Below are 24488 nucleotides of genomic sequence, written 5' to 3' on the forward strand. Positions count from 1 at the left end.
GAGTGGGCGGGGCTTCAAGTGCATACTCCAAAACAGCACGCGCTGCCCAGGCTCAACCTAAAAACAGGTTTGAAAGCAGAAGGCACCAAGGCAAAGGCCAGTGGTCCCACAGTGGTCAAACTCCTAACGTGACTCCAACGCAGGCTCTTTGACTGTGTCAGAGGTAGGTCACTGAAGTGAGGCGCAGGTGCTAAAGAACATGATGCTAAGGCACTCAGCTCTCCATCATTCCTCTCTGGTAGGTACAATGGAACTGAAAGGTGACCCAGACTGCCGAATGGTTCCACTAATGCAAAAAATTGAGTACATGCATTTTTTCCTTGTTATTGTAAACCTTTGTAAAATTCCCAAGATGGGCCAATAGGTAGCTAAGTTACTACACATGACCATAAATATGAAGACAAACGCCTCATTGAAGGCTCTGTATTTTAGGCCTTTTGAAATATTGATGGCTTGCCTCTGCTTAGGGAGCATCTGCATAGACAAAGCCAACAGAAACAAACTTTCTGGACGGGCTTCATCAGAATACATGGTAGTAACTGAACCACCATTTTCATTGGGTAAGCAACAATACTTATAAGTGATGACTAAATCTTTTAGAGCTTTAGGGCCGTTTAAATGGCTTTACTGTTATCTAAAGAAGTCTAATCCCTAAAATGAATTTGGTATTGAGTAGCAGGCATGCATTTCAATTCTGCCCAGAAAGCTATACCACTTCTGTCACGCTTCAAGAACTTCTAAGTCCTGGAATTTAAAGTTAAACGCAGAAACATACACTTGAGAATAATGCAGTATAGTATGTGCTGCTCTTAATTTGAAAATGTACATAAAACATAAGAACTCGAAAAGGTTTAGGCATTTAATAAAGTAGAAATTCAAAGAATAAGGAACAGGCAAAATCAAACAATATTACTAGGTGAACCTCTAATAATTACTCTTGCCATACATGGGAACATAGGTATTAAAAAAATAAACTGTTAAGCAACTGCTGGCACTGCTAGATATCCTTAAATTGTCTAGAATATAAATTACCAGTCCCTACAACAGTTGTGCTTGTTATGGCTGCCGTGCCGTCTAGTTTCTTGAATTTCACAGATGTTATTTATGAGGTGCTACTGGCCTGCGCAGAAATAAAGTTCTCTTACTCTGCGTGTGTGAAACCTTTTCTGTATGCAGTGCAGGATATGCAGCTTTCCAAGTGCTGCTTAAAAAAGGTTTCCCCATTTAGACCATTGCCAAATCCCTCCAGGCTGTTGACAAATTGCACATATGAAGAAGCGGTTCCACGTGGGCGCCCCTTACTGCGATTCGAAATAAACCCATTTTGTGATTCAGAAAGGCTTTTCAAAAATCACAAAATGGGTTTAGTATATGACAAACAATAAGACCCTACACAGCAATGACTGATGACCTGCTGCAGTCAGCCCCGAGGGTGCACTGACCAACACTGGTGGAGCATCACTACTGGAGGGAAGTAATGCCCCTAAACAGTCACAGACGAGGATGCCAAGAAGCAGCAGACAACAGGAGGTGCTCGCTAAAATGAGGAGCACCAGTATGTGACAACCGTATGGACCGCAATCTTGAGACAGTTATCCTTACAACTCAATGCAAATGAAAGCAGGAAACACAGAAGAGCGATATCACGGTAGATGATAAGAGGAGGAGTCGCGGGTGATAAGAGGAGGAGCAGCCGAACGATAACACTGAGAGCACTTAATATAAAGAGCAGGGCAGGTTAAATAGACCAACATTGTGGCGGAGCACCACTACTGGAGGGAAGTAATGCCCCTAAACGGCCACGGATGGCAGGAGAAGTAGCAGACAACCGGAAGTGCGCGATAAAATGAGGAGCAACAGTATGACAAACGTATGTAAAGCAATCTTGAGACATTTATCCTTATAACTCCATGCAAATTATAGCAGGAAGCACAGCAGAGCGATATCACAGCAGCAGCGGATAAGAGAAGGAGCAGCTGGTGATAAGAGACCGAGCAGTGGAACGAGAACCCTGTTAATATAAAGAGCAGGATAGGTAAAACTGGAGCCCGCAAAAAAAATGCTACCGCCGGCCACAGCTTGCAGTGCATGTGCGCGCGCAGCAGTAATCACGCCATATGGCGCCTCTGCTCAAGCGGCGGTAGCATTTTTGAAAGCCCTTACTTAAAGTCTCGCCAGACCAGCGCTGGGTCAGGCGAGACCTAAAAATTAACACCACCAGCCAAATGCTCCATCTCAGATGAACATACTGAGGGTTATGTATTTAGCATCAAGCTAGGTGAAAATATGTCACTCCCCAACCTCAGTAGCAAAATTATTTATGTGTATGTTAAAGAGTAGGGACCAACCACGCATCCTAGTTCATCTCCATAGTTGCGATTTATAGGCTCCGAAACTGACATTCCTAGGCAGTCTGATGTGCAATCAAATGTAACGTTAACTCTTGCTAACAATAACATATTAGCCAATTTGAGGGACTGCAATCCAACATTTTAATTCAGTTTTGTTCTATCCACCTTATTAAAGCTTTTAATAAAAAATGGAGTGAGAAGAGTTTGACAGCTGGACAGTATAAAGAATCCTGCTGCATTCAAAGAGCCATGATCCAATATATAATATCCTTTACTTCAGTATTATATTAGGTTAGTGTACTTATGATATTACAATATGGCAAGCTTGTGAGTCCCGTGATTGCTCAATGAAGAGTCCAAGGGAATTTGTAAAAGCAATCTTGGTTTTAGAACATTTTACTACACTTTAGCCTGAAAAAGTTGGCGTGGACATTCTCTAACACAGTTTTATGAAAGATTCCTCGGTTGCATGTTAACGCCACCATATGGTACTGATCCAGGCACCTAACACAGAACACTACAAATAGAGATGTGGAAACATCCAAGATTCTGCCCATGATGGGGCCTACCATGTGCAGCTAGATGCTTGGAACACCAGCAGTCCACATGGACCACTTATCCAGGTGCTCCCTGTTAGCTATTTGCAATCATAATGTTTTTCTGAACAGTTATAGCAATATTGCCGTAAGAAAATGTGTAACAAAAAGGGACAACAGGTTAAGGGCAGTACACAGGACGTTAATGTTTTAAAAGACACAGGGGTATACCTCCTAAACTGATATGGGCTAAATATGCAGACTTGCAAGGTGGATTCGGTGAAGAGGCGACAATTTTAACTGTACTCCGTTCACATCCAGGTATGGTTTCAAATGGTTATTTTCAGAATTAACTGAAGACAGTGACGCAAAAAAGTAGGAAACAAAAATCAAACTGCATGTCATTGACATACGCATTTCTTAAGACATAGAACATAGATCTTTACGAATTGCTGCAAAGCGTTACGACCTTATTTTTAACTAAAATTATTAAACGAATTTAGTTGCTGGTTCACTAGGCTATAATACTTATTAAAGGTCCTAAATTACACCATGCTGTTGGTATTACTATAATTAGGAGACAACAAAGGCAAAAATGCTGCACTCCTTAAACACAAAATGAACTCAGGAAAACTTAAATATATTTAACCCTCCAAACATGCTTCAGATTAAGCTTGGCTGATTTTTGTCTTTTGCAGCCGGTAGTAGCAAAGTGACATGCAAACATAATGCAATGCAGTAAAATGGAACGTGATGGGACACTTTGGAGAGAGAGCCGTGCCCGAGGGAAACCTTATAATGTGATATTTTATGGCTCAGTAGTGTCTGCCTTATATTGATATTGTTAATTGTCGTTACAAAGAACAATGTAAGACGAATCGCTGTCTCTGTGCGACAATAGAGAGAGAGCGAAAGAGGGAGTGCGAGCAAAAGAGTGGGGGGGGGGGGAATGGAAAAAAAAAAAAGCGCGGCCCGCGCTGTGTTTAATCACTGTGAATGACTAATGCTGGAACGCAAACAAGCAGCAGCTGTTTTAAAGCACACTCGTGCTTGTCCTGGCCCCCGCCTTGCCGGAGCGAGCAGCGGCGGCACCAAAGCCATATGTTTCCAACGCAAGGTGGATGCCACCACAAGCACGATTGTGCTTGAAAAGGAGCAGACCGATGGCTAAAGGCCCTCCTAGAGCAGCGTATGCGCACTGCCTAGGCGAGACCTAAAAAGGAAGAAGAAACTCTGGATACTTGTCATGTTTAGAAAAACAGACATTTTAGATGAACAGATTCAGACTGCTGGTGGTGTTGTACGGTGCTCCAAATAAAGGAGCAACTCTCTACCTAAGCTTGGTTTCTTGATTCCTTTTTTGCATGTATGCTATGTGCTGTACAATTTTCTACACTGGTCAATATGACATGAGATGACGTTGAGGTGCAACTAATTTAACAAAAAGCACAATTTATTTTTTGTAACTTCTTAGTTTAACCTCCTGGTAGTGGCTTGGTTCTCTACCTATTTATCCAAACACAGATATTCATGGGAAGGAAGCACTACGTAACAACTACCAGAAGGCCATGTGTCATGAGTGATATGTAGGAAACTGGGTTTTTGTTGCAGTACCACCACTTTTTGCCTGGTGTTTGATGCAACTTTGACTGAAGGGTACTGGGATCCTGCTAGTCAAGTCCCCAGTACCAGTGATCGTTCCCTAAAAACTGTACAATTGTTTCCCTAATTTGCAAAACCTTTAGCATCCTCTGTGAACCACTAGTAAATGGTACCCCTGGAATCTAGGCCGGAGGTACTAAAGATGGTCCGTAAGGGGAGCAGCATGAATTGTGCCACCCTGAGGGATACCTCACCAAGCATATGCAGGCCTGCTATCGCAGGCTATCTGTCTTGGTGAATACAAGGCATCTCACACATTCCGGTGTTCCAAGTCTCCTACCACTGCATGTGATCCTTGTATGCCACGCCAACAGCAGGCCTGACAGCCCTACAGCAGGATGCCTAATATTATATGTGAGGACATATCTGCATGACCAGATATACCCCTGTGCTGATCAGTTCCTTTATTGCAGTACAAGTGAGCAGGGAAACCATTTTAGAACATGCGCTGGACGCTGGTGAAAACGAGTTACCCAGCTACATGATGGCTCAACTGAAAATAGAGATGTTTGGTATCAAACATCTCGTATTGGCAAACCCACACTGATGCCAGTGTTGGATTTACCAATACATGCACCTTAGAGGAGCCCTGTGAAAACCTACCAGCCTCTGGTGTTCTTGCTGACTTGTTTCGGACAGCCTGCCATCCGAGACGCTGTTCTAACTTCCTAGTGTGAGAGCCTCTTGCTCTTAGGAACCAGAACAAAACCCTCCTCAGGAAGAGGGTGTAACACCCCCTCCCACAGGATGACCTGCTGATTAGCCTCCTTCAGCCGGTGAGCTTCAAGGAAGCTGCCGCCTTTGAAATGTGAATCTGGCTCCCATCAAAGGACAGGAAGCCACCTTCCCTGTTCAGAGCCCCCTTGACATGTAGACCAGCGGGAAAATTACCTAGTCAGATAGGCGTGCCACCACCAGGCTAGTACATCCCCATAAGGTGGGCTACTGGAGGTTGATACCATTTTTCAGAAGTAGCCATCTTCGTGATGACATACTTAGGAATTCTGGGACAGGGTTATGCCCACTTCCCACAAGAAGTGGTCATATAGGGGCATAGTGACCCCAAGGGTCAGTAGCCAATTGGCTTCTACCCTACATTCCCCTAACGCACCTAATTTCAGTATTTAGGGGAGTCCTGGCACCAAAAAAGCAGATCCTGGCGACCCACGAAGGAGGACACGAAGAGCTGCAAAAGCAGAAGACTGAAAAGAGAAACTGACTTGGCCCCAGCCCTGCTATCCTGTCTGCTGTTCTCTGTCGAACCTGCGCCAAAGATGACTCGTCCTGCCAGTGTGTGCCTCCAAAACCTGGGAGGACTGCCTATCTCCAATAGAGACCAAGACCTTCTGTGAACAACGGACCTGTTCCAAAGAACTCCAAAAGGAGAAGACTGGAGCCTCTAGAACAGCTAAAAACCAACACCCAAAGCAACCACTGCACCCATCACCTCTGGCTCAAGTTGAAGTGGGTCAACTGTGCCAACAGGGCTCCCCAGCCTCTCGTGAACTCCTGCAGCCCCTGCTCGCAGGCCCCCTAGACCACGACTGCTCCTGGGTAAGAGAAACCAGACGCCTAAAGACACCTCTGCATCCATCCCCCACAGGCCGTGAAGAAGGGTAGCCCAGGTGTCCCTGCGTCCCCAAGCATTGAACCCCCCTGTTGGTTCAACCTGACTGGCTGCCTAGCCAGAACGTCTTCTTAGAGAGACCGATTCCCATTGAAACCTATTGGGCTCCAGACACCGATCTGCACCCTGCCACTCTTGTGCCGCTGGTGGTGTACTGCTGGTGCTGCCTTAGACCTTGCCCACCAATCACCTTAACTCCAGGAGATTTGCCCAGGCAGTCAATGTACTGTACCGGTTTTCAGAACTTGTTCTTCCTGCCATAGTAGAACGTTGCAAAACTCAAAAATTGCAGTGTCCACTTTTTAAAGTGAAAAGAATTTATCTTCAAAAATGTACATACCTGAACGATTTTTCTCTGATGCATAAACATACTTGATATTTTTATAAATTGGTGTGGAACTCCTTGAGTTGTGAAGTCATTTATTAATCATTGTGTGTATTTGCAAGTGTCTTGCACTCCTCTGGGTTAAGCCTAAGATTGCTCAGCCACACTACTCCTTAACAGAGCACTTTGGGACTGCATAGCAAGCCCCGTCCACTCATAAGAAAACCCCTGGACACTTTACATGGTATATTAACGTTCTGATATATCACGTAAAGGGCCTGCTTCCTACATGATGCCTCTAACACAGTCACATTTTTTTTTACTGGTTGTAAGAAACTGGCTCTATATATTCTGCACCAAAGTGAGGTACAGTATGTATAGAGTCAAAGGGTCAGGCAAAAGTTAAAGTTAAATAGAACCTTACTCTCTAAAGTGGTAGTTTGGTCGAGCAGTAAGGCAGTATCAGAGGACAGTGTTAAGCATTTAATGTACACAGTCAGCAAATGAATTCACACACTCAAGAACTGAACTCTAGGCCAATTGTTTTGTATAAAAAAAAATATACTGTTTTATTTCTAGAACCAAGCAAGCCTAGCACAGGTAAGCATGTAAATACTTTTCAGCTACAAGATGCTGTTATTGAATACTTTCAAAAGATAGTAGGACTTTGTACCAATTCGATTTTACAGGGGTTGCAATGCACATACTTAGTAGACTCAGTATATAGGAATCAATAGGCTTTTTCAGTAAAAAGCAATTAAGTTACTTATCCGATTACTTTTACTAACAGTGCTGGATCCTAGATTCAGCACCGGGGCATTTCCTGAAAACAGTTGAGTAAATACGTTTTAGTTAGAGGTACGATTTTTAAAGAATATTATTGTATTTCAAAAGTTGACACTTTTGAAACTTTTTTTTACAAAGAATCACCAAGGTTATCCTATGGGAGGAAATTCACTTAGCAGGTAAGTTACTTTAACGATACTTTTCTTACTCAGTGCTGGATACCTAGATTCAGCACTGGGACATTTCCTGAATACAGTTGAGAAAATGCGTTTTGGTTAATCGGGTGATTTTTAAGGAATATTCTCAGTTTTCGAAAGTCGACACTAAGAAACTTTTTGGGAGAAAAAGTGTCAATGTTATTCTACGAGGAAAACAAGGTTATCGGTTTCCAGGTAGGTAATCGGTCTTTGGAGTTAGGGTCCTGGGGTAAGACTGAGGGGTCTCCCAGAGTCAGTGATGCACAGTTTTTGCACCCTCAGAGGAACTCGGCGGCCGGGTGCAGAGTGCTGAGGCCCAATGTTATCCTATGGAGGATAGGGGGACTCCGGTTGGTGGCTGATGGCAAGCAGGCCACGGGGTTGTAGGAGCAAAGCTCCTAGGGTTAAGCTCAGAGCAAGCTGGGGACCAAGTTAGCACCAAAGGGGCACCCTCAGCGGCACTAGGGCAGCCGGGTACAGGGTGCTGTTTTGAGGTCGGGTGCCCTGTTGATTTCAATGGAGATTCTCCGGGACAAAGAAACACTACAGGCTCGGGGATGAGGATCTTCCAGGAGTGACGACCACTTCGAGGGGTAAGTTGGGATGTTGAGGGTTGGTTAGGCACTGGTGGGTTGGGCACACAACACCGTGGGGCGTCAGGGTGCAGGGGTGCCTTGGGACGTTGGATTTTCTTACCCGCTCTGATCGCGGTAGGTGGGGTCCTCTGGATTGAGGCTGCAGGCAGGTCAGGGGTCGCCAGATCTCGGGTCAGGATCGCCGGGGGGGGGGGGGGACCTCCTCATGGTATTTTTCTACTTGAGCTCGGGCCAGGTTTGGCGGGTGCAGAGTGGGCTGGATTTGCGGTTCCTGGCTGGCACCAGAAGCTGCAGTTCAAACATGTCCGGTGTTCACGGGAAAAAAAGCTAGGAAAATGAAGACAGGCGGGCACTGTTCCCACTAAGCTGCGCGCACCATGGTCAGCCGGAGCTCGCAGTGTCCTGGATTTAGCACGCACAGACATCCCTACGAGACTGTTCGCGCCGCCGCTTTTTAAAACGCGAGCGGCGCGAAATCCAGGCAGGAGGCAGAGACATGGTGTTGCAGGCGCGCAAAGCCCATTGTGCTCAAAGTGCTTCAGCTTCAGCCCCTCCTCACCCCCCACCGTCGTGTGTGGGCCCCCGGGCTGAGACAGCTTCCCGGGCACCCAACAGCCGCACCAGAGTACTTCACAGGTCTTTATTGTCGGTTGTGTTGGTCCAATTAGCTCAATTAAAATGAACGAGTATACACTGATAGGTAAAAGCAAAGACCCGGAATGGATACCTGGAGTCCAGGAATTGAAAGGTGGCGTCTCGACATTGACCCATCTGGTCACCCCAATGTCGGAATCAGTAGCCCCTTACACATTCAGTACCCCGCTTTGACCGGAAAGCGTGAGCGTTTTCCGTGTGATTTATGCTGTCGAACGGGAGCCAGACTCGGAAAGGCGATCTCGAAGAGCGGTGCCCGGCCCCCTCGCCGCCTGTCTGCCTCCATCGCGGAAACCGCTAATCACGCACCTTGTCTGCGGTGTCAGATGTGTTTTCATCGTCCCGCTTCACAGCATAGCCGCGCGCGTACGATACAGGTAATTATCCGCCCTAATGGCCGCCTCTTCCCCGGGTTGGCCCAGGAGAGGCAGGCGCTCGGGCTTGGCTGCCCACGGGCGCGCGGGACGCAGAGGTGGCGCGAAAACACAACACTCGGCCTACTTACTCCATTGCATGCAGAGGCTCAGTGTTTGCTCAGAATTAATCACTCTGCTAAACCGTGGCAGTTGCCACCATGTCAAGTTGTGTCATGTCAGACAGTGAAATCATCCGCGAGGCTGTTTTTTTGTTTGTTTTGTTTTCTAACATTCATGAGCGTTGTTAATTTATTTCTGGTTCTTTTCGTCCTCTGCTTGAACTGGGACTCTTGTGTTTTTTCACCACGAGATGCCTGCTGTCCGCGTGAATGGAGAAACAGAAACACGGACCCGCGCTGCAAAAATAGCGAGGAAGGGCCTGCTGTAGCTGTGAATTCATTTCAGAGTTTCTGCATATTTTTCACTGCTAAGGAATTCATAACACAAACAAGAAGGAGCGCTGGGCGGGCAGGCCAAACAGTGCCAAGCAATGACAGACGGGAGTCTCTGTGGAGCAGACAGTTCTGCATTCTTGTGGTTTCTAACCTGCACATGCTAATGTAACAGGGCGGACGTGAGGGAAAAACACAAGGAGGGGGAAGGAATTTGCTCTTCCTGGTCACTTAATTTGTGTACCGTGAGCTGGAGATGGCATTCCTGCGCGCCTTTTATTTCTTTAAAGTAGCCATTTCCCATGTGTGATATCTGGCCGGGCCCTGCAAGAGTGCACAGAAAGCATGAAGTGCCAGCGCTGCAGAAAAAATTGAAACTCTTCAACCAACACCCTACTCCTTCGATCAGTATACTCCTGTAATATTAATTTGTAGGTTGCTGCCCTGAGGCAAAGTTTAGCTGCCTTTCTTTCTAATTTGTACCCCGATTTGATTTAGCCCCTTGTGCTTAACTGGACTTTGCCATTGCTAATGAAACACAGAATTGTGGTAAGCATTGGTGTTTTCAAAGTGGAAAAAGAACAAAATCAACGTGATTTTTCATATTGCAATATTTTTTTCACTGTGCATCTAGAGTTCTGTGAAATGCTCATTTGAATGCCTGTCGGAGAGTTTGGGCATCTCAACCCACCACTGTATGTATGGCAGGGTATCACAGATTCCATGTAGGTGCATTGAACTTGAATAGACACTGGTCACCCTGCCACAGCTTACACTAGGCCAGTGGTAAGGAGCACAAAAGAAGTGTCTGTATGCGAAACAGGTGTCTTCTGTGCTTGAGGCAATACAGAAGAAGGGATAAAGGTCATTTCTTGTGTTGGTTTGCAATCAATGATTTGTGACCACAGTGGTCTTCACAAATCATTGATACCGGTCATTGCAGATCGCAAGGAAGGGGTGATGATGTGAACGTTGCCAATCAGAAATCAGTTTGTGACTTGTACTGCCTTGTCAGTGCTGTGAATTTTGTTTTGCACATGCCTTTTCAGGGTTGTGAATTTTGTTTTGCACGCGCAAAGTCAGAGATTTGGACATCGTAGGCTTTAAAAAATTTTGTTGCAAATGATACTCTTGCAAATAGGAAAAGTGAAAAAAAAGTTTTTAAAATCTTGGAGACTGTGGGTGTGGTTCAGCAACAGAGCAGAGCTACACGGCGGTTCTCAGCAGTCCTCAGAGGTCTTTCAGCGGGCTAAGCTCTCCCTCTGATCTTCTGGGCCTCCTTCTTATGCCCAGTTCCCACTCATATCAACCCCAGAGAGCATCATTAAGTGGAGAGAACAGAGGCATACACTGAGGTTTTTACAGGGGCTGTGAAGCCATGAAGTTCTCCTCCTAAGCCATCCTCCCTCGCCTGCTGTTGCTTGGTTTATCTTGGGAGAGCGGCGTGCAGTGGGTGAAGACACAGAGGTACGGAGGTCTACATCTGTGGGAAGCTGGGGAGTGCTCAGGGTTGGAGCACAGTGCTCAACCCTGAATCGCTTGAGGCTGAATTACTGAAGCGTTCTGCCATGAAATGCCCTGAGATGCTTGTGGCCCAGTGCACAGTCTTGAACCAAATTGAAGTTCAGAACTCAAGAATCCTGAAAAGGGGTTGCGGTAGGGTGGATGCTAGTGTAGCCATATTGAGTTGAACGCAACCTCGTTGAGACGGCCCCACAAGGTTAGTGAGCTCAGTGCTTGCTCCCCCATGACACACCAAACATACCAAAAACATTTACGCCTCCTGTTATTGTTAAGATTGCAATACAGGCTTGACTAATCAAGGCGTCTACAGGAAAAATGAAATCCGGTAAGATCGGACAACAGGCTGCGCAGAAATGATTGAATAAAAAAAAAAAGATCGCATAGAAACCCCAGACAGACATTGTGCCAGATAACACGACTAAAGCAAGTGAAGGCCATAGCATTCCATTGAGGTCGCCAATACAGACATTTGGGAAAATGAACCATTGCTGTAAATGTATGTTTTTAAAAGACTCAGCAGCAGTCATTTATTCAACGACAGAAAATATTGCAGAACTGCCAATCTACTCATTCCTCAAAAGTCAGATTCACTATTGAATCCAGATCAACGGTCCAGCATAAGTCCATCTATGAATTTAAAAGTAACAGCACCTGGAAACACTGAAATGTCAGTGGATAAAGTTATCATGATACAGGCCCAGGTTCACGTACCAAGCTATTCTTATTCAATGCCAAGACCTCACCCAAACAAGCACTATCCGCATACAAACAACTCCATCATTGACTCGGCAGAGGAAGCGGAGAACTCCTGGCTGCGCTCAATTTTACTAGCAAACCATATAGATCTAGTACAGGCAATGGAAAGTTAAGACCATCAATCTGGTTGATGATCCAGTAGGAAATGAGCAATCTGCTACTTAAATCTCAGATTCATCTGAGCAATTAACCCAAGAAGAGCTAATAAATGAACATAAGTCTGCATTTAGCGACCGAGTAACATTAACTTTGCCACAGCTAGAAGACATCAATGGAAATACATTTGATGGCCCTTCATTGAACACAATTAGGAAAATAAAGATCCCACATACTGTTGCCTTTACTAATAAGAATGTATTTCTACCCAAACCAACCCTTTTTACCATCATTAGTATAGTGAAAGTTAAGGAAAAAACCCAACTCTTTCACCCATACCATGCAGTTTGCAAGCAGCTCTTTGACACTTCGTAGGTTGCTGTCCTATATCATAATTGTAACTTATGAACTGCAAGTACCAAAAGGTTCTCTACAACAAAAGCAGTAACCTACCGAGCTATCCACATAAAATACAGTTCTGTTATGTGTATGGTACACATTTTTGTAACAGGCATATTAACCCTCTGTACTACTTTATGATGAGTCAAAACTGCAACCAGACAAAAATCTCTCTCCAGCAGAAATATTAATCACGGGAAACCTCCTTTACCTCGCAGTCTCCGACCAGCCTTTGCAAAGCATTCACTACCCCGACTGCGACTTTACCACAAGTTACTTTAACCCAGAAGTTGTTACGATGCCTTGCTGTAGGGGACTCGTTTTTGGACTGGTGACAAACTATCTTTGACGGGATATCCAGACATTACTCCGTAGCTTGCATGTCTAATTGTAAATATGTTATGTAATTGTGTATATATGTGATCTTGTATAGGCTCCCAACATTCCCCACCCTATGAACAGATCTTGAGCTGAGGATCTTCAGTAAAATCTTATTATGATACCACCATTGGAGTCCTGTGCTTGTCTAAACCCAAAGTGTACTCCCCTGTGTAACCACTTCATGTCATTGCGTGAATATCTAAATTGAAAACCTGCCTTAAGACACTTCATGTGGCGCTACATGTGAGGAAATGCACTCTCTTTTCACTTTTTTAAGCCAAGGTTCAGAGTGATATTTGGTGCTGCACCTACATACGCAGTCTGGTTCCCGGCGCACATAGCCTTAGTTGCAGCGCAAAGAGACCGTATACTGCCGCACACAGAGGAAAAAAATTAGAGGGAACATTTCAGGCAGGTCCTCCGGGGTTTTTGAGGTTGCTGTCCGCTGGACATGCCAGGGTTTTGCAGGAGCAGGTTCGAGGGGAGATAGGCCTGTATGGCTGGGACCAAGTCAATGGGCGTCGTCCTCTGGTTAGCTCTGCATGGCTTCTCGTCCTTCTTCTTCTCTTCTTTTTCTTGTGGTTGCTGGATCTGAGGAAGGAAGGTTCAGGGTGCCACTAAATACTAAATGTAGGGGAGTTACAGGAAGGTAAAGGGCAGGGACCAATGGGTCCCTTCCCTGGGGTGGGTACACCCCCTAGTCTGCCACTCTCCAGTGGGAGGGGGGCAGGAGCCTGTCCCTGGTTGGCTGGGTCCCCCCATCCTCAAGATGGGAGGGACTCGAGGTTGTGCTTCACCTCGCCTCCCCCACCTTAGGGGTGGAGTTGGCAGAGATGGGCACACCTATCTTCCTCACTTGTGTTTTCCCGCCGGTTCTCCAGCCCAAAGTGGGGGGTAGAACCAGTTGCTGAAAGCAGCAAATGATCTGGAGAGGCTCACAAAGCCGGCATGCCTTTGAAGCTTCTCCTTCGTGAACCCTGCCCATCCTGGGGGAGGAGGCTTGGCACCTCGTCCCAGGATGTGCATTGTTTCAGGCCCCCCCCCCCCCGAGAGCAGTAAGCTCTCGACCCAGGGGTCCAGAAACATGTCTGGTGGTGGCAGCCTAGGCAGCCGCTCAGTCAGGTCACTGGGGGTTGGTCGAGTTTCAGGGGGCATCTCTAAGATGCCCTCCGTGGTGCATTTTACATTAAATCCCATGCTGGCTTCCCAGTCTTCAGTGTAGCCATTATGGTGCTGTGGAGTTCGTAATGACAAACTCCCAGTACCATATACTCTTAATGGCAGCACTTCACTTACAGTGCCCAGGAATGGACCTGGGTGCTGTAGGGGCACAGGGCTCGTGTACCCTCACCACTGGCATAGGGCACCAAGCTAGAGGGGTGACTGATGTATGCCAGGGCAGTGGTTTGTGGGCATGGCACACAGGGATTTGTGCCATGTCAACTCTTCGCTTTGTTCTACACCAAGACACGCAGCCTGCAAAGGCAGTGTGTGAGTGTCAGGGGACAGGGCCTCTAAGGGTGGCACAATAAGTGCTGCAGCCCTTTGGGGCCTTCTCTGGTCACAGTGCCCTGGGTACCTATGGTACCATTTACCAGGGGCTGACCGTTGGCCAGAGATGCCAATTGGGTTGAGGCTTCAATGCAGTTTTAGGGAAGGAACACAGGCCCTGGGCACCTGATTGGCAAGAGCCCAGGGCACACTCAGTCAAAGCACATCAGCAATTCAGCAAAAAGTGGGGTCATACCATGCAAGAAAGAGGGCACTCTCTCACACTGGTTAAAGCCCCAACAGGGCTTAAAAATATAAATTGAAGTTACAGCAATCATGCTATGGATCCAATTGTACACATACATAAAATGCATAAAACAATTCCAGAAAGGATTAAAAAGAAATAGTGCATTAGAACACACATTCATTTGGTGGAAACCTTATATTTACCATTTCATCTGTGCATGTTAGTTTAAATTTTAAATATAAAGTGGTTATATATCGACGAAGTGCTATGGAGAGTGCAGGGCAAATATAGAGTGCATGACTTAAATCATAAATCTCGAAGTATCAAAATCGAAAGGGACGCGACAGTGAAGCTATGCCGGCCGCACAGAGCCTTTGGTTGTATAGCGCAACACTTTATGCGCTTTAGTTCTTGATTTTACAAATCTTGAACCTTACGATTTAGTTGTTAACTTTGATACTTTGAGATTTGAACTACAATTTGAAATTAAGTTTCGTCTTATTTTCGGGTCAACACCTTGTAGGACTTTACTGGATCAAACTAAGCCCTGAAGAAGCTTGCATGGGCGAAACGCGTTGGCTGTGTCGCACAATTCGCTTCAATAATTCAAATGGTGAATAAAAGGACTTACGACAACACTAAGAATAATTTGCCTCCGACATCGTGATTTCTGCTAGCCTATGGACTAACCCAAGGACTGTGTTCAGACGTCTCTGTATATGTGCCTCTCTTATTGTGTGGTTATATGTTGTATTAAGGACCACCGATGGTGGCTGGTTCTTGGAGGTAGGCACGTGCATGAGATTTAGGAAACAATAACTGAGTTTCCAAACCTTGTGTTTAACACAGGTAGTGGTGCAGCATTTTATACCATGCCACCGTGAATCAGTGTGTTTGAATTGGTGATGAGGCAGCTTTGATAATAAATACCTCTTAGTCAGATGTTGAAGTAACAAAAACTGCAGTTTTCTTCTCACAGATTAGGCAAGCATTCATCAGGAAACCCTCACCAGATACATACACACTATAATAGAAGCATGTTATACTCTCAAAGCTGAAAAGGCAACAGCTCCATTTACCACATATAACATCTTGAACATTTCACTCAGTTGAAGCAAATGTGATTGTTGAATTACAACTAACAAGGAGGTGAAAATGAAAGCGTAAATATGGAGAAAAAGGAAGATAGCACTGGCATTTCCTACATACCCCCATATATCCATGGTTAATAAGCATCAATGAGACCCCAGCGCCCCTTGGCCAATGCAAGATCTGGAGCGGAGTAGTCCTATTTGACAAGCTCAAACATATAGAGCAAACACTGTTAATGCAATATGGGCTCAATAAGGCTCTTCATCTCAGGACTGCCCCAGACAGGGATCAAAGATAACACTATGCAGTCATATCACGACAAGACCAAAGATAGAAGATATGCCGTTCTGGCTACAATTACCCAGTCATCATCATCCATAAACAAGGTTCAGAGTTTAGACCAGTGATAATCAAAGTGCGGCCATCATGACCTTCACATGCGGCCCTCAGCAGAATAACTGCACTTGGCTTCTGTTTACTTCATCATGCAGTAACATTGAGAAAGATGTTAAATACATGGCAAGAGTGAAGTAAAAGAGAAGCAGCAAATAGGGTGCCCTGCCACACTTAACTTTTGGAAAGCATTATTTTTAAGACATTCAGCAACACGTGTAAAAATATGATAACGCCTCTTCGAGATTCCAAAAAGTATATTGCATTAACATGCAGATACATTTCACCTTATTAGATCAGTGCATTCAGAAGTATTTTTAAAACTGCTAGTTTTCTAAAACTAACGTATAAACATTCATGCCTCCGCCCACCCCGACAACAATGCCAATAGTGAACTAAGAGGCAAGTCACTTGTCAAATAGAACCTTCTGGGTGGTCTGGGCAAGGACAACATTAGTTTATTAAACCAAACACAAGAGAGATGGTTTTGTACAGCGCATATCCTCGTGTATTTCATGGTGCTCTTGTATATCATAATGAAGAAAAAGGAGGAAAAGTTAAATTAGACAACTGTCTAGGATCACACAATTTGGAAATAGGGAAGCCAAGATTGATCCCTGGGTTTCTGGTTTCACAGTGTGCAATTCTATTGCATTCCAATTCAATTATTAAGTTACTTCCTTTAAACACTCCCAAGCTAGCAATAGCCCCCCCCCCACCTTAACCCATCTCCTCACAAAGCCCCACTTCTACCATGCTGGCCTTAATGTGGCCTTGGGCACACAACACACGCCACACTCTGCGGCCCCCTGCGAAATGCTTTTGAGTACCCATGATTTAGACTCTGAATAATGCTAAAGTACCTCAAACATGCAGAAGTCGTCAAACAAATCACATTCACCAAGCCTTCTTTGCAATCCTGTGGCAGAACTTGGACAATAAACACAAGTGAAACGTAACGGTCCTACAGACTGAAGACTTCCACAGAGTTTCCTTAGTCACCCCACCCCTTAGACTCACTTTGCACGTCTCTCCTCTTGCATCTGTGGCTTCGTCCTCTGGGCCTTGTCTCCCATGCGGGTCCCTTCCAGCTTTCCCACCAATGACAGCACCTCCCCAGTCGGCTCATCACGCCGGGTTCGATCAATCAGTGAACGATCAGCTTGGAGAACAAGGTTAGAGTTCTGGAGAAGGATACATAAGAGCAGATTGAGACATCTACAAAATCAACATCAACCTAAGCGAAAAGCGGTCTTCACATTACTAGATGTTTACACACCCAATAACATCAAGCAATCGCCATAACCAGCTCTTCAAATGCACTCAAAACAAAGAATCTGCCTCTCCACATTATCCGAACAAAAATGTCTATTGTCGGCGTGAATGCAAACAAAAACCGTCCATCTATGACAACCAAAAAGATGCAAAACCTGGACCACTTAATTTGAATTACAGGGAAAACTGATATGAGAAGTGCTGCATGTGTTTGACAAATAGAGGTGCCTAAAGAGTATAGTTGGTTAGTAGTGTGGCCCTGCAAGGGAAGCATTGCATAAGTTACAGTGCACTCCTTTCTTGTTTCTTCGTATTCTGAATTATTAAACGTCATCCTTTTTCTTTTTCAACCTTTTGCGTGCAACCTGGCAAGCGTGATCTGCCCATATTCACGCGTGATTAAACAGCAAAAACAGAGCGAAGTTCCACTCATATGCCAGATGCACTGCTTGAACGTGTGACTTTTGTACATACTTCAACAACAACTTTTTCAAATTCCAAAAGTATTCACGAATATACTCCAAACGTTTTGATTGAGCTTCATTTATTGTCTTGATTCTTTTTTTCACACATGAGGCAATCACATTTTCAACAACTTCACATGCCACAGACATGCCTATCCGGGCCTTTTTCTGGGCACGATCGGAAAAGTGAACAATTCTCAGATGCAACTCTGATGTTACCCAACGCATTTCGGGCTCTCTGTGGCCCTTCTTCAGGGGTTTGCTACAAGTAAAAGAACAAGGCGATTAAACTAAGGTCTCGAGTCACTCTAATTCACATGATGCTTTATTGTCAACAAACCCGATTCAAGTTAAAATTGACCCTGTAACTGCGTTTTCCCTCTAAAGACATGAACTTGAAAGCTCCCCCATACTCGAAGTGTATACAACCCTCGGTTCTCACATTCTACTATCCCCATGCTTCCTGGCCCCCAACGTTGAAAAATACCCCTCTTATCTTTACCTCGTTGCCCGTAATCTCAATCCCCAGTTAACACCCACCCATGCACATACCTAGCAACGAAGGTATGTGCATGGATGGGGAGCTTTCAAGTTCATGTCTTTAGAGGGAAAACGCAGTTACAGGGTCAATTTTAACTTGAATCGGGTTTGTTGACAATAAAGCATCTTGTGAATTAGAGTGACTCGAGACCTTAGTTTAATCGCCTTGTTCTTTTACTTGTAGCAAACCCCTGAAGAAGGGCCACAGAGAGCCCGAAATGCATTGGGTAACATCAGAGTTGCATCTGAGAATTGTTAACATTTCCGATCATGCCCAGAAAAAGGCCCGGATAGGCATATCTGTGGCATGTGAAGTTGTTGAAAATGCGATTGCCTCATGTGTGAAAAAAAGAATCAAGACAATAAATGAAGCTCAATCAAAACGTTTGGAGTATATTCGTGAATACTTTTGGAATTTGAAAAAGTTGTTGTTGAAGTATGTGCAAAAGTCACACGTTCAAGCAGTGCATCTGGCATATGAGTGGAACTTCGCTCTGTTTTTCCTGTAAGGGAAGTGCAGAACTAGGAGGAAGGAATGAGAATTGTCTTTAAGGTTTGGATGGGCAAGTGTAATTGTTGGGGTTTATCTAGGTGTAGAGGGCATTTTGTATGTGCTAGGTGACAGAGACAAGCGCAGTTCAATAGTTCGAGAGCATTCTAATTATGCCCTGGTTGTGCGGCTAATGACATTGCCATTTAGTCTAGAAACATGAACATGTGAGGATGACAGTGTTGGATATGTGATGTCTTTTTGTATAGGGGTGGGGATGTATGTGGGATTGCAACTGGGGAGCGTTTCTGTTGTCATTTGGCAGTTCAAAATTTGATCAATGCTCAACAGTGGCCGCTACTAAGCTATGCCCCTTGGACAACCTCACAAAAGCTTAACACCCACCCATATGCATCAGTTCTTTAATGAATCCCCGTCAGTCCCAGATACAACCCATTCACATTTCTGCATCGAACCCATTGCTCCTGCCACCTAGTGCTTCCTTACTAACAAGAGTCATATACAGGAAAGCATTTCCGTGGCCATCATAACAATCCAGACAAAGGCTTCACACCCACTGCTTTAACCTTTCTGTACACTACGAATCTACATCATTCCATTAATCCCAAAAACACAAATGTGAAAAACTGACACATGCACCCACTGACTACACCCCCTGGCACCAGGCACGACTCACACCTGTCCCATCCTGCATCAGTCACTCAAATGCCAACATGTCAATTAGATTCAATCTCTTGCACACAACCACACTGATTCACACGAGCACCGCCCACCACACGTTACTTAACGGCCATTATGGTCGCGCGCAGCGTACGCGCGCAGCGTCGCGCCGGAGGTGCGCCAGAGGTAAGCCCGTTTGCGCCCGTTCGCGCACGGAACGCGACGGACGCGGGAACCGCTGCCCCTGTGCCCATGGGTGTGGTAAGCTATTCCCGTGAGGAACTCCTAAGTCTACAACCCAGCGCTACGACTTTACCCCCACCTGGACTACACAACATTAGTAGATGCCCAGAAACATTGTCATGTGGCCTACTAAATGTCAGATCACTGTGCAAACACCATGAGGAAATTGTGCTTCTCATTGAGTCAGAACATATTGACATACTCTTTATGACTGAGACTTGGACCAGAGCTGATAGCTCAGTGGATCTGGGCCTAGCCTGTCCTTCAGGTTATAAAATCAAACACAAACCCCGGGTGGGAGCCAGGGGAGGTGGAGTTGGCATTATCTTCAGAGACACTTTATGTCTCTCTCAGATTGACGTCAAGGCCATCTCGGGGCATGAACTACTGGGTTTTTCCCTAAACAGTCCAGGAGGAGCTTTATATTCTGGATTGCTGTGCTATAGACCCCCGGCTGGCTCCTTATCAGAGGTAACAGAGCTCATCGACCTGATCTATGACCTATCCAACTCCCATAACAGACTCTTGGTATTGGGAGACTTCAACCTATGGCCAGATGGTCCAATGGATTCTGCTTTTAAAGATTTGGAGCAGGCCTGTAGTAATGTACAGCTGAAACAGCTAGTTACCCTGCCAACTCACTCAAAAGGTCATACCTTAGATATGATTTTTGCGGATACAGAGAATGTAGCTCTTCGGAAAATCCTATCCCAATGCTGGACAGATCACGCATCGGTTCACTTTACCCTTTCTCTTTCCGCCGACTCCATGAAGAAAGGTAGCCTAGGCACTACTAGGGTGGGTAGACAGTGGTCCAAGCTTGTGAAGCAGTCCCCCCTGCCGGCCTTGCTGCCGTCGGGCTTCTCGTTAGGAGACAACGTGGACGCTAGCTATGAGATGCTTAGCCAGCAAATTGTGGCTTCACTAGGTTCACTAGCTCCTTTTCGCAAAATCAGAGATAGACCCACTCGTGCAATGCCTTGGTTCTCAGAGGAACTGCTCCAATCTAAACTCCAGTGCAAGAGGACGGAGCGTGCTTGGAGGAAACAATACCGGGATTCAGACAGAGCTTGCTATAAGCGAACTTTGGCAACTTATAAAGCACAGATCAGACGTGCCAAAGCTAAATTCCTAGAGGACTCCCTATTGTCGGCAGCAAATAAATCCCAGGCGCTGTTCAAAATTGTTAAAGATCTCTCACACCCTACCTGTGTCGCTAATGTTGTCCCTGCATCTCAATTTTTATGCGACTCATTGGCACAGGCTTTTGAGCAGAAGATTGCTACCATCCTAAGCAATCTTGACACTTCATCAAGCTCTGGCACTCAGCCTTTGCTCACCTCTACCTTGACATCGGATAGGGAGGGTGATGCTGGCTCAGCACGCCTTAATTGTTTCCCGGTACCATGCTTTGAGGAATTTAGTGCTCTGGCCGCCAGCGTCTCTTCTGGCTCTCCCCTTGATCCACTTCCTCATAAATTTTGGAAGCTATTCCGGACAGAACTCTTCTTGCCATTATTCGCGACCTGCTGCCAATCCCTCAGGTCTGCGCGAGTACCGGATTGCTGGAAGTTGGCAGTGGTGTCTCCTCTCCTTAAAAAGGAAACCTTGGATCCTTCCTGCCCTGCCAATTATAGGCCCATTTCCCTTCTCCCCTTTCCAATCAAAATCTTGGAGAAATGGGCCACAAAACATCTTTCCTGCTTTCTGGAGAGTAATGCCTGTCTGGATGTGGCTCAATTTGGATTTAGACCAGCCCATGGGACAGAGTCAGCATTAGTGACCGTGCTCGATGACCTCAGGACGCGTGCCGACCAAGGTCGGGCAGCCTTTTTAGTGCTGCTAGATATGTCGGCCGCGTTCGATACGGTCAGCCATGTGATCTTACTCAGGAGGCTGGAGGAAGTGGGGGTGACTGGCTTGGCCCTGGACTGGCTGACGTCTTATCTGGATAATAGACACCAGGTAGTGGCCCTTCCTCCGTTCAAATCAGCCATCAGAAGCGTTGGTCAGGGTGTGCCTCAAGGGTCAGCCATTAGCCCTATCCTTTTTAATCTTTACCTCCGCCCCCTGATTAAGCTGATAAAATCTTTCGGCATTGCAGTTACTAACTATGCGGACGACACCCAACTTATCTTCTCGTTTGAGGGTAAGGAGGCGGTGTCACAAGAGACCTTCCATCGCTGCATGACCTCTACGGCAGACTGGCTGTGCCACAACTCTCTGCAATTTAATAGCTCTAAAACTGAGGTCCTATACTGCCCATCTGGCAGCACCCCGAGGCCTTTTCCATCGAACTTCTGGCCTTCATCCTTCCAGGGCACCAGTTTACCAACGAATTGTGTGCGGAACTTGGGAGTCTATTTTGGCTCCAACCTTCAACTGGATGTTTCTGTTAATAAAACAGTGGCCACATGCATGGCCTTGCTTCGCACGTTAAGGAAAATCTTGCCTTTTCTCCCAGCGCAGGCAAGACCAGAGGTAGTGCGGAGTACCATCCTAAGTAGACTTGACTACTGTAACGCACTACTTCTGGGAGCCCCGGTGACCCTGGTGGGTAAACTTCAACGCGTGCAGAATCTGGCGGCTAAACTGGCTCTGTCACGCCAGCGCGCGGACTCCTCCACTACTGCGCTCAGGGACCTCCATTGGTTACCTGTCCCTCAGCGGATTGAATTTAAAGCCCTCTGCTTGGTGTTTAAAGCTCTTCATGAACAAGACCCTTTTCCCTTACAGAAAATGTTCTCGTGGTATGTCCCGCGTAGGTCTCTCCGCTCCGCCACGGCATGTTTGGTTGTAGTTCCAAAAATCTTAAGGACTCGTTTGGGAGGCAGGTCCTTTCGATTCACAGCAGCAAGGCTGTGGAACTCTCAGCCGTTTGCACTGAGGAGTACGGGCGATTTCCCCTCCTTCAAAAAAGCCCTGAAAACTCACCTTTTCCCAAGAGCGACGTAATTTTTCTTATACAGTGGATCGTTTCTTTTCATGCAGGCTTCTTTCTCCATCAGTCTAAGCGCCAGGATGCCCTTTGGGTGACAGTCATTGCGCTATACAAGTATATCTATACATACATACATACATACCCGTCACTCCAGTGATTCATACCACCAGAGTTAGGACCTCACCCAAACATAACTGTGTGGTAATCCCTACCTTTTTCAGAAACTCTAAATCAGTGCAATGCACCAAATCCTCAAGACCACCCTCCTCGTTTCAGCGGGGTACACCTCATCTTACATCCGCCCACCACACTTAATTTCTCTTGGTCAGAAACTCACACACACCCTACTTGAGCCAGTCCTTAACGCAGACAATCGTGTGCCCCTGACTACCACATTCCTTATGACAGAACCTTTGACCATCTCCTCCGACCCACACTACCTCGTATCAACCCCCATATAACCCAATCTCCTAAAATCAGACCTACGGCTTAGCAGCCCTCTCACTAATACTCAACACCCACGATTCCTAAGCACCTCTGGCTTTGTTACCAAGCAACAGGTCTGCTCTCCGCAGCCCTACTCAACTTGCGCCAGCTTCTCAGACCTACACTCCCCACTGTAGCCCCTAAGACCAACACTCACTCATCAGCTTCTCAGACCCAGTCTCCTTGCATCAGCTCTGCGGACCCAACTACGCTTGGAAGTTTGAGCTGGACTGTTCCCATGCGGAGCAGGGTCAAGACTGGTTTGTATATTGCTGGTTCCAAATTGGAGTGGCGTAGTGAGCAAAAGAACGACGGATTTAACCCTGATCGCTTGGCTAGGGGGTGAATGTTTGATTCATTCAGCATTCCCTCCATCATTTGTTGTCGCAGCAGACTCCAGAAACAGTCCCACAGATCCACCTTCTTGTTGTTATCCCACTGACGCCACCGCAATGGGAAGCCTCAATTACACGACCACGCTTCCTCAAGTCTTCCCTCGTAACCACCCTTCTCAAAGCACCCAGGTCCCATCCTCCTCGCTAACCCCGAAACCGCATTACATTTAAAATGACAGCCCAGTGATCACCTTACACCAGTGTTGCACTTATTCACTGTTGCCTGTTACACTCAGTCACCCAACTGCCTCTGGCATTCACCCGCCATATCAGCTCATCACACCACCCGCATCAACACATTAGATACTCCCAGCAACTCACACCGGCCCTTATAAAGAAACATATTCCATTAGTCACTACGCCCTTCAATATCTGCACCTAGACTGGAACTCTGTAGATATTTGTGCTACAGACGTTAGTTTGCTTCCAGTGCGTCGCTTTACTGACTACACTTTTCCTGTTGATATATAACCCACTTTAACACCCTGCTTCCCAACCATACTCACCGCCTTGTATTCATACTGTAGGCTTCTGGCAGTAACATCTGCCATGGCTGCAGCTTGCTACGTCCTCCACGCGGGCTCTTGGTGTATCCTATCTGCGTTGGCAATTATCACCCCGCTCTCGGTATTCTTCCCCCGGGTGTTGTTTACTTCGCACCGGTCCTTCTAATCCCTGCACACACAGGTAGTACTCGCAGCAACGATTACTGAACGAGTGGTTTACACTTCCGCTTCCGGGTCACAGACCTGTGTTCGCTTCCGTTATGTCTGTAGTCCTCTTTCTTTGATGCTGTGGGTATTGTGATGCCATCTTGGATGAGGCTTTGCAAATAGGTCCCCACAAAGAATATTTAAAAAAAAAAAAAAAATCAAATGTGAATAAATAAATACTCTTGGTTAACCTCTTGACTGCTCGGGCTCCCCCCCCCCCACCCTAGTGCTAAGCCCTTTTCGGAGGTTAGTGGTAGCTCATGTTTAAACCTTCATAACACATTTTCACAAAAGGTATAAGCCATGCATCCTTTCCCCTCCAACATCATTGGGGTTCAA

The 24488-nt window shown here is 46.0% G+C and overlaps 1 protein-coding gene across 1 annotated transcript in view; it reads right to left on the minus strand.

Moving 5' to 3' along the window:
• The window catches only part of SNRNP200 (small nuclear ribonucleoprotein U5 subunit 200), a 468968-nt gene extending 444806 nt beyond the window's left edge, over positions 1–24162 (minus strand). Inside the window, exons 1-2 of the mRNA XM_085634342.1 lie at positions 23943–24162; positions 16942–17105 (exon numbers count right to left, since the gene is read on the minus strand). Of these exons, the coding sequence (XP_085490468.1) occupies positions 16942–17105; positions 23943–23987 (209 nt within the window). The 5' untranslated portion in view covers positions 23988–24162. The remainder of the gene's footprint in view (positions 1–16941; positions 17106–23942) is intronic.
• Between the last annotated feature and the right edge of the window lie 326 nt (positions 24163–24488).

Source organism: Triturus cristatus, chromosome 11, assembly GCF_964204655.1.
Source record: "Triturus cristatus chromosome 11, aTriCri1.1, whole genome shotgun sequence".
Taxonomy (NCBI): domain Eukaryota; kingdom Metazoa; phylum Chordata; class Amphibia; order Caudata; family Salamandridae; genus Triturus; species Triturus cristatus.